Here is a 16,160-nt window from a genome sequence, read left to right on the forward strand (position 1 = left end):
AATGACATGGTAAAAAATTCAAAAAATTCACAGCACAAAATTTCTTAAATACATGTCCATCAAGCTGTTCTTACCGTTTCATATGTGATTTGGTGACAATGGGTATTTTATTAAGTTTTATATATATATTAAAGTTAAACCCAGGTTTTACTTTAAGGAGCTCAAAACAGCAGCACCCCCCCCCCAATATTATCCTCACAGTGACTGATCTGCAGTCGCCCACAGTTTTACTCGAGTGGGAATTTGAAATTGGATCTTCCTGGTCCAGACTGTGCTCCCATTAATTTGAATCAAAGGTGGTTGGGGGGAGAAATGTATCAAAATGCAGTATTTCCTAAGGAACGACATAGTAGGTACAGTTACAGATCACGATAACAATGTGTTTACACAGTTTTCCAGCAGCGGCAGCGCATCGGATGCAAAATAAAATGGCAGTGGGTCCACAGCCCTAGTCTGAAAGCTAAGCACTACACTCCTCTTCCACTCTACAACTCAGACAATGCCAGTGTATGGTGGTCCCATTTTTGCCAATGACAAATCTCCCATAGATTTCTATAAATCTAGATTTGGTAAGCTAAGCCCTGGCATCTCGTGCATTCTGAGAAACAGTTTATTTCCCACGCTTATTGTCAGAGCTCTTTGAGAAGTGCGTGACCCTACAGCATGCAAACAATGAGTTGTGGGCAAAGCTTTTCGAATTTTCAGTGATTGGAGGGAGAGGACTATTGCCCTCATGTTCTGCTTCCTACAGGTATCTGGTTGGCCATTGTGAGAACAGAATACAGAACTAGATGGACCAGTGATAGGCCATGTGGGGGCATTCACAAGGTGGCCGTGTATGAAACATCATCCATACCTCCCATTCTTTGTGTGAAGTTGGCCTGGTGTGTGTATTAAGGCATAGGCAGCAGGAAGGGAGACATACTTGTTGAAATAAAAATGGGCTAAGTATGTTCTGCATACAAAGAGAGATGCTAATAATTTCTAGGGATGCTAGGCCGGAAGTGCGACACTATGGGTTAGATAAGAACATAAGAATAACCCTTCTTACATTCCCATGTGCCCCAATACCAGATTAATGTTTATTTCCCGCCTTCTCCCACTCTGGTTAGTCTGACTGCATATGGCCTACGTAAGCAAAAATCTCCTTGGTTAAAGAGAAGGAAGGGGGCCTTTAAAAAAAGTTTTATACAATGGCTTTACAGTGAAAGATTAAGGCATCTTGGGAGTTGAAAGCAATTTGTGTGTATATATTAGTAGGTAGTTCTTTAGTTCTCAGACCAAACACATAGTAAGTTTGCGATTCAACATCCTTTCCCCCACCCTCCCCAGAAATAAAGTACAGACTGACGTTTTTCCTTCCGTGCATTTATACTTTCCTTTGCCCCAGTAATATTAGGGGTGTTCCCCCCCCCCCTGCGTACTTCAAATGAATTCTTTATATTGTCCGACTTTCAGGTAGATAAACACACATTTTTGACTACGTAAATGCCACTTTGTTTATAGTTTGCCATGCTGAGGTAAAACATCCCACCACTCAATACATGGCTTAGTGATTTCTTGTGCCTTTCCAGGCTAGCTACATGGTTTGGTCTATCGCACAAATCCCATTCAGTTCTGTTGGAGGGCTTAAGGAGGGCTTCCTGGTGCCTTAAAACTGTTGTTAAATCCCAAGGGGATTCCAAGCTAATATTTGTCAAACACCCTACTTTCTTTAAATGTTGACGGCAGTCCTTTTAAACTGCCCTTAGCTGCTGTAATACAACTTGGTGTACTTAATGCTGGCGAGGCACAGGGATTTAAGGAATAGTAAGAATGATTAAAATAGACTGATAAGTGGATCAGGATTTCTACTGTAGTGACAAGCCAACAGTTTGAACTGTAAAGAGAAAGGTTAGCTGACCCTATTAAATCAAGTGTGGCGGAAAGACTCTGAACAGTTTTGGGTTTATATTATTTTATTTGCAGGTAGGCAGGACCAGGGAGTTGTCAAACAGCGAAATGGCATTTGATCAGCTTTATTCTTATATTGACCCTTTCTGCCAACTTAAGGAGAAGTCCCCGTGCTATTGGTATCCATATCATCTTCTCAGCTTATTTTAGCTCCCTTAATCACTGATCCTTCGGGCAGCTAAATGAATGGGAGATGTGCTCTTTCAAGTCCCATTCATTTCAGTGCGCCCTCATGTGTTTGTATCCCTTGCTTGAGGTTATCAATGCTGAGCCATGGGCAGCTGTTGGAGGTGATCAGAGTTGGGGAATGGAATCTGAGGAATACACCTGAGTACAGAGCCAGTTCAGAGCCTGAGATTACTTCATTGCCAGGAAAATGTTTCCTAGATGCAGTTTGTTTAGCTGACCACATAGGACAGCTGCATGCAAAACTAAAGGTTCCTGGTTCTGGGACTCGTTGTATGATATGTGCAGTTGGAAATACAGTGGTACCTCTACTTACGAATAACTCTACTTACGAATGTTTCTACTTACGAATGGAGTTCCGTCCGCCATCTTGGATGCGGTTTAGATAGGGTTGCTTCTACTTACAAATTTTTTATCCCAATGCATTCCGATGGGATTCGACTTACAAATTTTTTCGCCTTACAAATGTGTGTTCGGATCGCATTAAATTCGTAAGTAGAGGTACTACTGTACAAAGCAAGACAGAGCCTGCACTTCGGATAAGTAGGGTTCAAGTCAATTCAGTGACCAGTTTTCTCCACTGTACGTTGTTGCCATGTCTTTGGAAACGCGTCAAACAAGTTTATTCAATAGATTCGTAAGTCACTGTGATCCTTGCAGCTCTATCAGCCAGCGGGGAACTGCAGAAGTTGCACCCTGCTTAAACATAAAGGGGGAATAAAAAGTCACCCCTTGGTATTATCAGAATTGCAGCCTATCTTACAATAAATACCGAGAATTTGTAAAAATAAAAATAAAAAATGGGAGAGAGTCGAGCATTTTCAGAGTTTTCTCCTGACAAGCTATTTATTGTATTGAGAGTTGATTTTGTCAGTCGGCAAGCAGAGGAATATTAATGAAGCATTTGCAGACAAGCAGTCTAAACAGGTTGATCATGATTGACTAGAATCTACAGTGCATGATATCAAGATGAATTATTTGTCATGGCTGTTTCTCTGACCTTGTTATTTCAGTTTTCATCCTTTTAAAATGTTTGGTATGGTATTCATTGCTGCCCGTCTTTGTCAACCAATCCTATTGCTGTGGTTCAGACCTATTTGCTCATTTTCAATATGGATCTCAATTATACCTATCAGCCCCGATCCAGCTGGACTCCATTGCATCTACCCATCCATTCATGCCAATCCAAGCTAGGGGAAAATATGATGCGTGCAGAAATCAGAATGACTATTTACAGCTGGATGGAGTACCACCTGTAGTGGCCAGTGGAATGTGGAAGGGGCTCTGTTGCTCCCCTGGCTTGCCAACACAGCAGGTCATTGGTGCTTACTAAGAGCGCAAGGGAGAGGGTCAAGTCAGTGGGAGCTTGGTGTGGTGCAGGGGCAGCATAGATGAAGCACCAGGAGCATCAAACAGCAACCTGCTGTGTTGGCAAGCCAGAAAAGTAACAGAGCCCAAACTGCACCACCTCACTGGCAGCTATCAGGTACAACACATACCCTTCCTCTTCCTGATCTGTGCATGCAATGCCTTTCCAAAAGCCAAATGATACTACCCGGCTGTTTGGGAGAGGAAGTAGGAGATAGAATCAGTCTCAACCATTCTCCTTTCTCTAGCAAACAGGTTCTGTAGGGACTTCAACTTTTTAAAAAATAATAATAATTTATTATTATTATTATTATTATTATTAGGAATTGTACATCCAGCCTTGATTTGTCTGTATGAGTTCTGTTGCATCAGAGCTTTCCAGTACCATTGCAAATACAATGGTACCTCGGTTTAAGTACACAATTGGTTCCGGAAGTCTGTACTTAATCTGAAGCGTACTTAACCTGAAGCGAACTTTCCCATTGAAATTAATGGAAAGTGGATTAATCCGTTCCAGATGGGTCCGCGGAGTACTCAACCTGAAGCGTACTTAACCCCAAGTATGAGTGTAATTGGTTCTGGAAGTCCGTACTTAACCTGAAGCGTACTTAACCTGAAGCGAACTTTCCCATTGAAAGTAATGGAACATGGATTAATCCATTCCAGATGGTTCCATGGAGTACTTAAAGCAGGGGCCCCCAGACTATGGCCCGGGGGCCACATACAGCCCTTGAGGCTCTTTTATGCGGCCCCCGGGGACCCCCGCCACCCGCTGCCCGCTCTTACCGGCGCGGTGCGGTGCGGCTGCCGACTTCCAACCCGGAAAAGCGACGTAAATAGCTTGCTCTCACGCGCAAGCGTCATTTCCGGTGTACTTCCGGGTTGGAGGAGGCTTCTGCATATGCGCACAAGCTATTTCTGCCGCTTTCCTGGTCAGGAGTGTGCCAGAAATAGTGTTTGCGCATGCACATGGGCACGCACAGCCACGCGCTCCTGCGCACACTCCCCCACCCTCCGTCCCACCACGCAATCGGCACGGCGGGCATCCGGCCCGAAGCCGGGTAAGTTTGGGGACCCCTGACTTAAAGTGAAAGTACTCAAACTGATGCGTACTTAAACCGAGGTATGACTGTAGAATAATTCAATTGAGACATATTGAAATTTAGCAGCTATACTTCTTTATTTGTTGTTTGTTATTGGGGTAGTGATTTTCTCATTAGGCATTATCATTAAACAGGACTCATGTTTTCCAGTAGATACACTGGGAAAAGAATCTCTTCATTAGTCTGCAGAAGGCTTTGGTGATGGAAGGCTCTGTTCCTATGAATGCTCCAGTGCACTGATTTACATGGTGTTATTTTCGCAACAATTGCAATCATCATGTCAGTGGTCTTCGGACATGTTCAACCCAACATTACACTTGTGTGTGTGTGTGTGTGTGTGTGTGTGTGGACAGGTATGGACAGTATCTGTCAGCACAGATTAAACTAATAGTAATTTGGACACCAACAATGGGGAGAGAAATAGCCCGATGCTTTTAAGAATCTCTGTCACAGCTACCCTGTGTGTAAGGACTAGTTTTCTCAGTTGGTCCCATTTTAGACTACAGACAGGCGCTCATGTGAGGAGCCACTCCTGAACATAGAAAACTAACTTAGTGGGGAGAAGGCTAGGATGGAGCCCCCATTTCTGACATTTAGTTTTCCTTTTCAGGATCATTCAAGTAGGGCACATTCTGCAATAAGAACTTACACTTACATTACCTCCTCTAGGTCTGGCCCAAGACACTTAGACACCCGAGGCAAAGCACATAATGTCCCCATCCTACCCCGTGGGCGACAAGTGAGGAGTGAAAATCAACATTGGGAATGTGGGGGGGGGTCTCAAATCACCCTAAGTGGGGGAATCAAAGGCCATCCTGGGGGGTGGGGAGGAAGGGGCCAGCTCTGAATCACTCCAGGTGGATGCAGACCCTAGAATAATTATTACTATTATTATTTATTCATTTATTTATTTATACCCTGCCCATCTGGCTGGGTTTCCCCAGCCACTCTGGGCGGCTTCCAACAGAAAAATAAAACACAGTGATCTATTAAACATTAAAAGCCTCCCTAAACAGGGCTGCCTTCAGATGTCTTCTAAAAGACTGGTAGTTGTTTTTCTCTTTGACATCTGATGGGAGGGCGTTCCACAGGGCGGGCGCCACTACCGAGAAGGCCCCAGAGGGCAGCCACGATAATTTCAATTTTGTTGAAATATGGCATCCTTTTCTAAAACAGTTTACTGGCTAATCTGAAGAATGGCAACTACCAAAATCACAGACTGGACTTCAGCAAACTTTGATCCGCCCTGGAAGGGGGCAAGTTGGGATTTTGTTTTAGTATCATTTTCTCTCTTTTTTTGTAATGGTTATATATTGGAAATTAATAAAGCTATATTTTAAAAAAGATTCCTCCCTAGGGGTGGGAGGAGACCAGCAGTGCCCCCTATTCTCCAAGAAATGATGGGGGTGGGGCTGCGAGGAGGAGGCAGATTCAGCCTCCAATACCTACAAATATGGCTTAGTAGAAGAACAAAAAATATTCTAAAACTGTAAAACAGAACATTGTACACAGAGTGCCATAAACCCATGACAAAACAGATCGCAGCAAGAAATAAAACTGGTTCCAGTGGGGGGTGGGGACAACAGCATGAAATACAGTTGTTGGAAGCCGGATCTGCTGCCCCTGTGGATCCAGCCGACCAATGCACTCACCTCACCTTGCCTCATGGGTGAGCCAGCCCTAACCTCCTTGGCTTCTTATATCTAAAACAGGAAGCATTTACTGTGCAAATACAAACCCCACAACTGCCCCTTTTTGATCGGTACATACCAGATTTACACAAGCCACTCCCGGAATACCCCAGACATTGCCAGTAGCAACAAAGGCTTCCCCTCCTTACCTCCGGTCAACATGGCAGGGCCCGGACACTGAAGCTGGCTCACCACTCCACCTTCCATTTTCCCTCTCTATGGTTCCTGTGCAGATCTGTGGGTGGGGAGTCCAAGTGTGCAGTGATGGTGGCAGATAGACAGGCATGCACGTTAGTTGGACGGTGATAGCAGCTGCGAGAGGGATGGCAGAGGAGCCGCTACGCTAAGGAAGACTCAGGAAGAGGCCTAAGGACATGGGCATGCGGGAAGGACAGAGGACAGATATCTCTTTTTTGAATATTTTTAAATTAGTTTTTATCATTACAAGTTTATGTTCAAACAATTTGTACAATCATTTTATGAGATTCTCTGAATCTCATGACTTCCCCCCTTCCCCTACATGGGTCCTTGAAACCAAATTCAAAGCTACATATCAGTACATTCTCCACAATTTTCATTTTTCCAAATTATCTATAATCTTCATTACTTTACAAGTGTTTCTTGTAGTCCAGCTAGGGTTTTAATTTGCTTACAATGGTCTCCTAAGTAAGTTATAAATATTTCCCCTTGTCTTCTTGATTCCTGAGTCTTCCCGTTAGTTTTGCCATTTTAGCGTAGTCCAACATCTTGGCTTGCCATTCTTCCCATGCTGGGATTATCGCTTCTTTAGGGGACAGATATCAAGGTTGCAGCTGGAATGTGGAGGGAGGGAAGTGGGAAGGGCAGCTGGGAGGGAGGTGGGCAACTCAAATGGGGAAATGGGAGCTGTGTAATTCAGTTCTTTTTTTTATCCCAATTTTGCTACTCATTATATAACCAATCTTTATTTTCAGATTTAATAGCACTAAAGGTCACTTTCCACATTCACATAATGAAATAACAAGGTTTCCATCAAGCCTTTCGGGTTTCCAAAAATGTTATTTCATATAGTCTAATTCAAGCCATGTTCTGAATGAAGTTTGGACTTTGGTTTATATTGGAAATGCGTTTACAGTTTTGCATGCGTGCAAAACTGTTTGTATGTATATACAGTATGTCTTTTAAATGGTTTTAATTTTGGGGTTTTACCAGCTTTGCAAGTCACTTTACGTATTATTTTTCATGAAAATGATACGCTATTAAAATGTGATGTTCCCTTAAGGCTGAGATCAAGCACTATTTTGCATTTTAATAGAAGTAGTAGATATAGGCCAGGCCCACATATGGTGCAAATCAACCACACTTCACTGGAGATGGTGAAGCTGGGTGGATTGATACTAGAAGACCCAAAATGTCACTTTACCATCTGTGATTAATTGCTAAATACAACCGCAGTGGCTTGGATCAGTGACCTGGAAAAACTACAGTATACCTAATAAGGTTCTTCCAGTAACCCTTGCCAAGGTTTTCACCCTCCCTGAAGGCTACCTTGGCTTTTATAGATGAGTAATTGCACTACATCATCCACTGACAGTCTTACTTGAGAATCTGCTGCTGGCTAAAGCATTGGATAATAGTTTTGTATTATTGTATTGAATTGGCTACTATATATGGACAGTATGCTGAAGGAAGAGGAAGCTATTTCAATAACCTTTTCAACTTTCTTTCCCCCCCCTCCCTCTGCAGCCTAGTTGTAAAGATTAAAAAATGCCGCCCGCAACAACGACGCAGTACGCTCCCCCGGACGGTGGATGGGGTTGGGTCGTGGTCTTTGGCAGTTTCATCTCCATTGGATTTTCTTACGCATTCCCTAAAGCCATCACAGTCTTCTTCAAGGAGATACAGGAGATCTTCGGCACATCATATAGCCAGATAGCTTGGATATCATCGATCATGTTGGCTGTCATGTATGCAGGAGGTATATGAGAACCTAACTTTTCTTCTTTTTTTGCCTGTCAGATGGTCTTATAATATTAAGTAAAGTTCTGTTCCATGATTTTGCAGTTCATGGCTTCTCTAAGATGTGTTTTCATAAAGAACCGTATACTGCTTTCTTCTGCTTCCTCTTCTAAACGCTTCCAATAACTATCACTCTCTGAATGCATGAGCGTTCATTTCAAACAATGGTGCAATTGGTTTTGCTGCTTGGTATAGTGCAGAAGTGAGGGCAGAAGGCCCACTGGGATCTACTAGTGGTTGGCTGGGTGATTTAAGGTAGATCAGCAAGGATTTCTGATACCCTAGTGCAGGCATCCCCAAACTGCGGCCCTCCAGATGTTTTGGCCTTCAACTCCCATGATCCCTAGCTAACAGGACCAGTGGTCGGGGAAGATGGGAATTGTAGTCCAAAACATCTGGAGGGCCGAAGTTTGGGGATGCCTGCCCTAGTGTGTAACAGAGGTAAGAACAAAATGACATCAAGGAAATAAGGGGAAATGGCCAGGATAAGGTATGGATTTTTGTTTGGAGCGGCTGTGGAACTCAGTTTAGCTATAGTACTTCAATATAATTTCTGGTGTCATAGATTTTTTTTAATTCTAAGTTAGTGGCAGAGGTTCATGCTCCGGCACCAGGGGGCGGTGAGCAGGCTGGGGCAGGGCTGGCACGCATCCTGGGGACTGGGCGCCCAGCGTGGGCAGGGGGCAGCTGCGATGGAACCCCACCAGGATCACGCTGCCAGGGGTGGTGCGCTCCCCCCCCCACTCCTCTTCCTCCGCCAGTGTTCTAAGTGTCTTTTGTACTTTGCCTGGCAGATCCTAGGGTTTTAGGAAAACAACAACAACCCCAAAATAGATTCCAGAAGTCTTAGGTCTGCCCATCCCTGATTTAAGAGATGGAGAAGTTAAGAAAGGGGAGCTAGGTGGACTACCAAAAAGTTTTCTGTAAGCAGATGCTGAGATAAATGAATCAAGCAAAGCACAATCATGAACCAACAGATGGAACAGGGTATCAAGTTTTATGGATTGATAAAAAAACAATAGGAATAGTGATCCTAGAAAGTTTACTGCTGATAGACATGTCACACTGAAATGGAAAGTAATGGATAATAGAAGGTATTTCATAAAGTAACAGAGAAGGCAACTGACTTTGACCCTCAGCTGTTGAAATAGTAGCAAAAAATAGAAGTACTGTAACTGCTTCTTTTTTTAATGAACAAAATGAAAGATGATTAGGATTTGAAACAGCCTTACTCTGCCTGAAGTCCTCAAGATGTTTTGGCATGCTGGTTGTTGTAGTTCAAAACTTATGAGGTGCACCAGGTTGCGGAAGGCTGATTTGAAATATGACCCATTAATTTGCTACTTAACAATTTGCTAAGGTTCATGGGGCACCTTAACTTTTCTCCTTATTGGAAAATATAGCATTATCAAACAACTCAAGTAATTTGATTCCATTTTTCATCAGCACCGTCTTTTCTGGTTGACCGAGAATGACTCTTTACCCTGTTGATTTCCTGTCTGTCTTCTTGATCACTTTGCTTGCAGCCACCCCTGATGCAAATGGATAAATTTCATGCTGCCTCTCGGTTTAGCACTGGCGTCAACCAGTTTGCCATTGGTTTCACTGTCTCTTAGGATAGGAGAACATCTTGAGAACTTCAGAACAATTCGTCTTTTTTGTAGCACTTCGTTCCACCTTATACAGTGCATAGAAACCCAGAAATGTTATCTGCCTGTCCAGAATAAATATCAAGCATAGAAAAAGGATTTTGAGCAAGCTCCACATTCTATAGCAAAAGTAACAAGATAAACGGTGGAGCAGTTATTTTCTTATCTTGCTGTATGGCTTTAATGTGCTAGCAGCAGGTAGCCTTGCCAAAGCTAAACATTCTTTGAAGCCACAGCCACCACAAAATAGCTTCCCAATAAATAAAGCACCGAACAATCACTGGCAGAGGATGAAAAAAGGCAAACAACTATAATAATGTTTGGAAGGGAGTTATTCCTTTGGGTTGTTGCTTTTCCTATCGAATTCGATTGTTTGGTTTTTAACATTTGTTGTACTACTGCTTGAATGAAAGCAGGAAAAGCATAGCGTGTCAGGTAGCTTGTTTATGGCAAAGCCTGGCAGATATCTTGAAAATGTTGTGGGCACACTGTGTATCTCTTAATGCTAATTAGGGAGAACCTGAAAAACATTTGAGATCTGACACACTCATTATGATTTAGCGCTCTGCCTATTAATCTTCACAGCGGGGTCGTTGGGTAAGTGAGAGTCTAAGACTAAGGATCTCTGCTTCGGAGCCTTCAGCCTCCTGAGGTAATTAGCAGGCATCTGTGTTTCGGTAACAAGGTATTAACTTACCTTTCAATATCTGGGGAAAAATGAAACTAATAAAAGACATCCAGGAAGGAGCTAAAGGAATGTTAATTATGTTTATCACTTAACTTCATACTTCGAATAAATGTCATGAAATTATAGCAGGCCATCTGGCAAATCCATATGGTCTCCTGGATTCGTGGTTAATTCCAACAGATAGGTCAAGCACTGTGTTCAACTACCCCCCGCTACCTCCTTCAAGAAAGCAGAGGAAAGATGTGCTAAGTTAAATGAATCAAGTTTTGTATAAAAAATTTCACTTTGCCCCTTAGGCTTACACTGTGGACCTGCTCCTCTGTGGAGCACGTTTGTCAGTAGGAGGCTTCTTTCTTTTTATATGTGTTTCCAGGGCTTTTTCTTTTCTTTTTCAGCCACAAGACTTTCTCAGTAAAGTCAGTACAAAGATCCTCAATTACTATCTGTTGGGTGTTGCCCTAAACTAAAGGTATAGTATGGCGGCTCGGTCATCTCAGGCATGCCTGACCGCTACATTAGTCTAGGAAGTACAAGCTATTTTGCTGCCATTTTCTCCCCTCATTAAGTTCAGACACTTTCCAAACCTTCATTCATATGGTGGGCTAAATAGTACCTTTCCCCCGCAAAAATTAAATAAATAGCATACTATCATCAGGATTTGGACATACAGTGGGATGGCACCGGACAATCAGCACACTTATATATATATTGCTTTTAATTTTATACTTAAATCTCCCATCGTTTCACAAGAATAAAATTGCTTTTCAATTTGTATGAGCACTGGGAAATAAATCAATGCCCCAGCTGTTTGCCCATACAGTATTCATACATTCGTTGCACAGATGTACTATCTGTAACGTGGGTACATTGTGGAATTGCAGCTTATCTATATTTTAAAATAAAGTAACATGCCTCTAGTTCTCACGACTAGAACCCCTGGATTGTATGTGATAGTTTCAAGAACCAAAGGAAGACAGAGATAGATTTCATCTTCATTCTCTCCCAACCTCTGGACTTCCTTTCAATTCATGCCCTTCCATCTCTCCCAGGGACAGTCCCCGGATTTACGAGTCAGTCCCCTGACAAAATGCATCTATTTAGGAGGAACCCAGATTCATTGAAAAAGATTTGGTAACCTTATTCTGTTAGCTACCTCACAACCCAAAAATTCCAAATGGTATGATTTTTCGAAGCAGGATGCATTGCAAACAAAGAGGAAGTATCTGCAGATTTACATGATCTGCTTTTCTGCAGAATTCAGTTTTCCTTCTTTGATATGTTCTTTGGATACCATATTGCATTTTACAGTGGAAACCGTTACAGCTTTGTCAAAATATCTGCCTTTTAAGGTTACCTAGCTGCAGCAAGCTCCTGATGTTTTTGTTCACAGGACAACTAAAAAATAGTTCAATGATAAGCTCTTGCGGTTTATTTTGAAGGTTAATTGGAAAAAGAACATTTCATTTGGTGTGTTCAGAATATTTGCTAATGTTACTCATTAGGCTCTCAGTACATAATGCGGGGAGGCTGTGTTGAAAGTTTAGTTTGCAAAAGAAGAGAGAGGGGAAATATCATATAATAAAGCAAGTAATGATGCAGCGAAAATGAATAAAGGGGAATTGCCTGCCCTTTCCAAACATGAGCACTCAGACTAGTGATTGGCAGCAGGTTCAGAACAAGCAAGGCATTATCAGTTTATGGAACATATTGTCAAAGGATATTGTGATATCACTCGCATGAGTGGTTCTTTAAAATGTTTTAAGACAATTCTAGAAGGCTAGGCTTATCAAACTGAAGTGGCAGAACTTCCATATTCAAGGTCAGTGCACGTTTTGTTAACATATGCTGGGAACAAACAGCAGAAGAGAATTATTTCCATCCTCTGTTCTGCCTTTATTGTAAGATGCAAGGGGCGGCCATTGTTGGACACAGAGTGCTGAACTATGTGGTCCAAATCCAACAAGGCAATTCAGACATTTTTAGCAACATTACTGTGAAGATAAAATGGTATGCACTGCAAAAATGACAGTTGCAAAATTCATGTACACTGTAACACAAACACCAGATGGCTGCATTTAAAAAAAAGAAAAAGCAAAGACAAACAAAACAAAAAGTTTTTCATATGGTTAACTAAGACTCCAGAAATTATTTCCCTAGACCATCAATAGTATCTTGTCAGTTAAGACATTGGTTTTGAGAAAACAAAACGGGCAATGACTAGGAAATTGCTCAGTGTGACCTTTGTGTCCTTTGCTGTGTGGGACAAACTTTTACCCTCTATTAGGATATGTACAGCCTTGAATTTTAAGAACCTCATTTAGTGTGCCCTTGAAAACACAACTTCCCAATTTCCAAATGCCTCCTGGGCATGAGGGAATACTTCACATTTGGATGGGTTTTTTTTTTACACACAGAGAGACAGACATTTTTACATCATGCTGAATTAATTTGATATTTGCTGGTAGAGGTGACAAAGAAGTAGGAATTGCGACTTTTGCTGCCAAACCTAGACAAAAACACCAGAACTAGTTTAATGGAGTGTGTGTGTGTGATCAGAATTGTTCGGGAAAAGAAGTAGGATGGAAGCATTGAAGCTGACAGCTAAATCATCCTTCTGAGATTACTAAAGTGATGCTTCTGCAGTTTTAAGAATCTAAAATACTAAAGTTGCAGGACAAATGTAGATCAGTTCAATTGTCAATATTGTGTCAAAGGCTTTCTCAATAAATAAATATCATTTTCAAAGAAAAAAATATAATAAGCAGGAAAAGGAGAGTTTATTATAAATGACAAAAGGTTGTGAAAGGCAGTAATAAATAAGGAGCTTCTTTAAAACACTGTATAAAGCATTCATACCTTTAATTTGTTTAAGCTCTGTTCTTTGACATTTGCATTAGTTTTAAGGGCGTTTTGAAAGTGTGTAAACTAACTCGGGATGTGTTCCCATAAAATGTGACACCAAAAAAATGGAGACTACAGTACTTATGAAAGGGTTGAATTACTGCTAGGGACTGTGAGACATCATTGTCAGCATAAGGTATAGTATATGCAACCATCTTGGGAGAGACACACATTATAAAATCATAGCATTTTAGGGTTTTTAAGGCATCTTCAATGTCATCTAGTCCAGCCCCCCTGCTCAGTGCAGGAATTTAGGTACAGCATCATCTATGTGGCAGCTACTTGAAGGCAGCTGTCATGTCTCCCCTTAAATTTCTCCTCTCTAGGCTCTCTTCTCCAGATCCAGCTTTTCCAGCCATTCCTCTTAGGACGTGGTTTCCAAAACCCCACTCCATTCTGGTTGCCCTCCTCCAAATTGTCAATACTCTCTGTAAAATGTGTTGTGCATATCTTAAACTGAAACAGCCCGTGTGGTATGTGCCAAGAATGCTGTGCTGGGAAGCTGAAATCTGCCACTGTTTCTCAGTTATGAAATATCCACTTGTTTGTTTTTAAAAGTGTATTGAAGCAATCATAGGCTAGCTGTTTTCAGGCCAAGGTTCAATGGCTTCTATTGGGGAAACATGATACTGCTGAGTCACAGTACGAGCTACTGTTTGGCTCATAAGAACAGAGCTCATTGACAGTTGCACCAAATGATGTACAGAGAATGAAACTGTATCACCATTGCACCAATGTTTTGCCAGCACTGAGCATAGATAAGCAGGGTGGAACTGTTAGTGTAGCTAGAATCCTGGTCTTATGAGCAAACAGTAGATCTTCAGTGAACCTTCAGATATAATACTGAAGGAAAAGTTGCTCTCTTAACAGCCTGATCCTTTGGTAGGATGTGGCTGTTGTGATGCAAGCAGAAGCTTCATTTATAGAAAAATCCATGACAAGACTGCCAGTGGGCTCCTAGCCAGAACGACTGCATGTTACCTCCAGGGATCAGAGACAGCATGTTCCTGAACACCAGAGCATAGGGGGAAAGAGATATTGCCCTAATCACCTGCTTCTTGGTTGGCATCTGGTGGAACATTTTGGAGAAACTGGCGGATGCCCGACTAGATAGGCCTTTGGTTGGCCTTTACTTATGTTCTTCTGGCAACTGCTAGTGTTGCATTTTGTACAACAGTGAAGTAGCTCTTTCCACTCTCCCTTCAAAACATCCTTGGTATATCCCTCAACAATTACAAGGCTGCGCTATTTGCTTCAGGGAGCTGTCATTCTAGATTGTTATACCTCTGCCGTATTAGCCCTGGCTTCTTTTCACCCTGCATGCCCCAGATATGCCCTTTTTGAAATGTTCTTCCACTGGTGGCACTGATTCCTATTTTGATACAAAGGCCTTCTCGTGGTGTCTTTGTGCAGAAGCCCTGGTCCTTAGGTTTTCAGCAGAAAATATTTAAAAGGGGGATAGACAACTTAATGGATGATAAGGTGATCAATGGCTACTAGTCATGATGGCTGTGTTTTACCTCCACTGTCAGTATGCCTCTGGATGCCAGTTTCTGGGAACCACAGCTGGAGAGAGTACTGTTGCATTCAGCTCCTCCTTGTGATCTTCCGATAGGCATCTGTTTGGTACTGTGAGGAGAGAATGTTGGGGTAGATTGCTGGATCCAGCAGGCTCTTCTTATCTTCTTAATGATCAACAGAAGCTAGAATCAGGCTTTTAATCTTTTCCAAGTTCCCTTTGGTGATCAACATGTGCAATAAATATATTTATGGAGGAAAGCATAATCCTTTGTCATTTGCAAGGCATTAGCAGTTCACAACTTGTTTTGACCCAATGTTCATTTTTCATGCACATATTTTTAGAAGAAAATCTGCATCTCAGTTTCTCTCTCTCTAGCACAGCTTGGCAAGCTGTGCTGCCTGCTCCCTGTCATATCTTCTTTTCTGACTTTTGTGTGTGTGTGCATCCAAATTACTAAAGCATTTGTTCTAAATGATTGGATTGTTAATTTAGATAAGGGAATGGTGCTCTAAGCTAGCCTACCGTTGGCAGCCAGATCTTGCACTCACAAGATGTAATAAGCTTGGAATTATTTTTATGGTGAGAAAACATGTTTGATTCATCCAATTTCAGCTGTCCTTGCATCTGTTAGCTTCCAAGTATAAAAACAACCGCAAGTGTTATTAACTCTGATCCTGTTTCCTTATATAATAAAACATTTAAACCCTGATTCACAGACTTCCTCTGTAGTTTGGGATGCACAAGGCACTCACACAGCTGCCAAAGAGCATAAGAGGATTTCTGCTGGATCAAACCAACGGACTATTTAGTCCAGCACCCTGTTTTTCCACAATGGCCAATGAGATGCCTGTATCAGGTATGAAGAACCTGTCGTCCTCCAGATGTTGTTGGACTGCAACTGCCGCCAGTCTCATCCAGCATGGCCAGTAGTTGTGGATGATGGGAGTGGAGTCCAGCAACATCTGGAGAGTCACAGCTACCACATCCCTCTCCAGTAGGGACAAGCAAGACATAAGCACAATAGCCCTCTCCTCTCCCCCTGCTGTTTCAAAGCAACTGGCCTTTCAAGGCATGCTGCCTCAAATTTTGAAGATAGCACAG

General features: G+C 42.2%; 1 protein-coding gene across 4 annotated transcripts in view; it reads left to right on the forward strand.

Moving 5' to 3' along the window:
* SLC16A7 (solute carrier family 16 member 7) overlaps window positions 1-16,160 on the forward strand; it is a 120,761-nt gene that overhangs the window by 79,141 nt on the left and 25,460 nt on the right. For all 4 annotated transcript variants that reach the window (XM_060279631.1, XM_035126571.2, XM_035126572.2 and 1 more), the window contains exon 2: window positions 8,027-8,258. In XM_060279631.1, the coding sequence (XP_060135614.1) occupies window positions 8,048-8,258 (211 nt within the window). In that variant the 5' untranslated portion in view covers window positions 8,027-8,047. The remainder of the gene's footprint in view (window positions 1-8,026; window positions 8,259-16,160) is intronic.

This window comes from Zootoca vivipara, chromosome 10 (assembly GCF_963506605.1).
Source record: "Zootoca vivipara chromosome 10, rZooViv1.1, whole genome shotgun sequence".
Taxonomy (NCBI): Eukaryota; Metazoa; Chordata; class Lepidosauria; order Squamata; family Lacertidae; genus Zootoca; species Zootoca vivipara.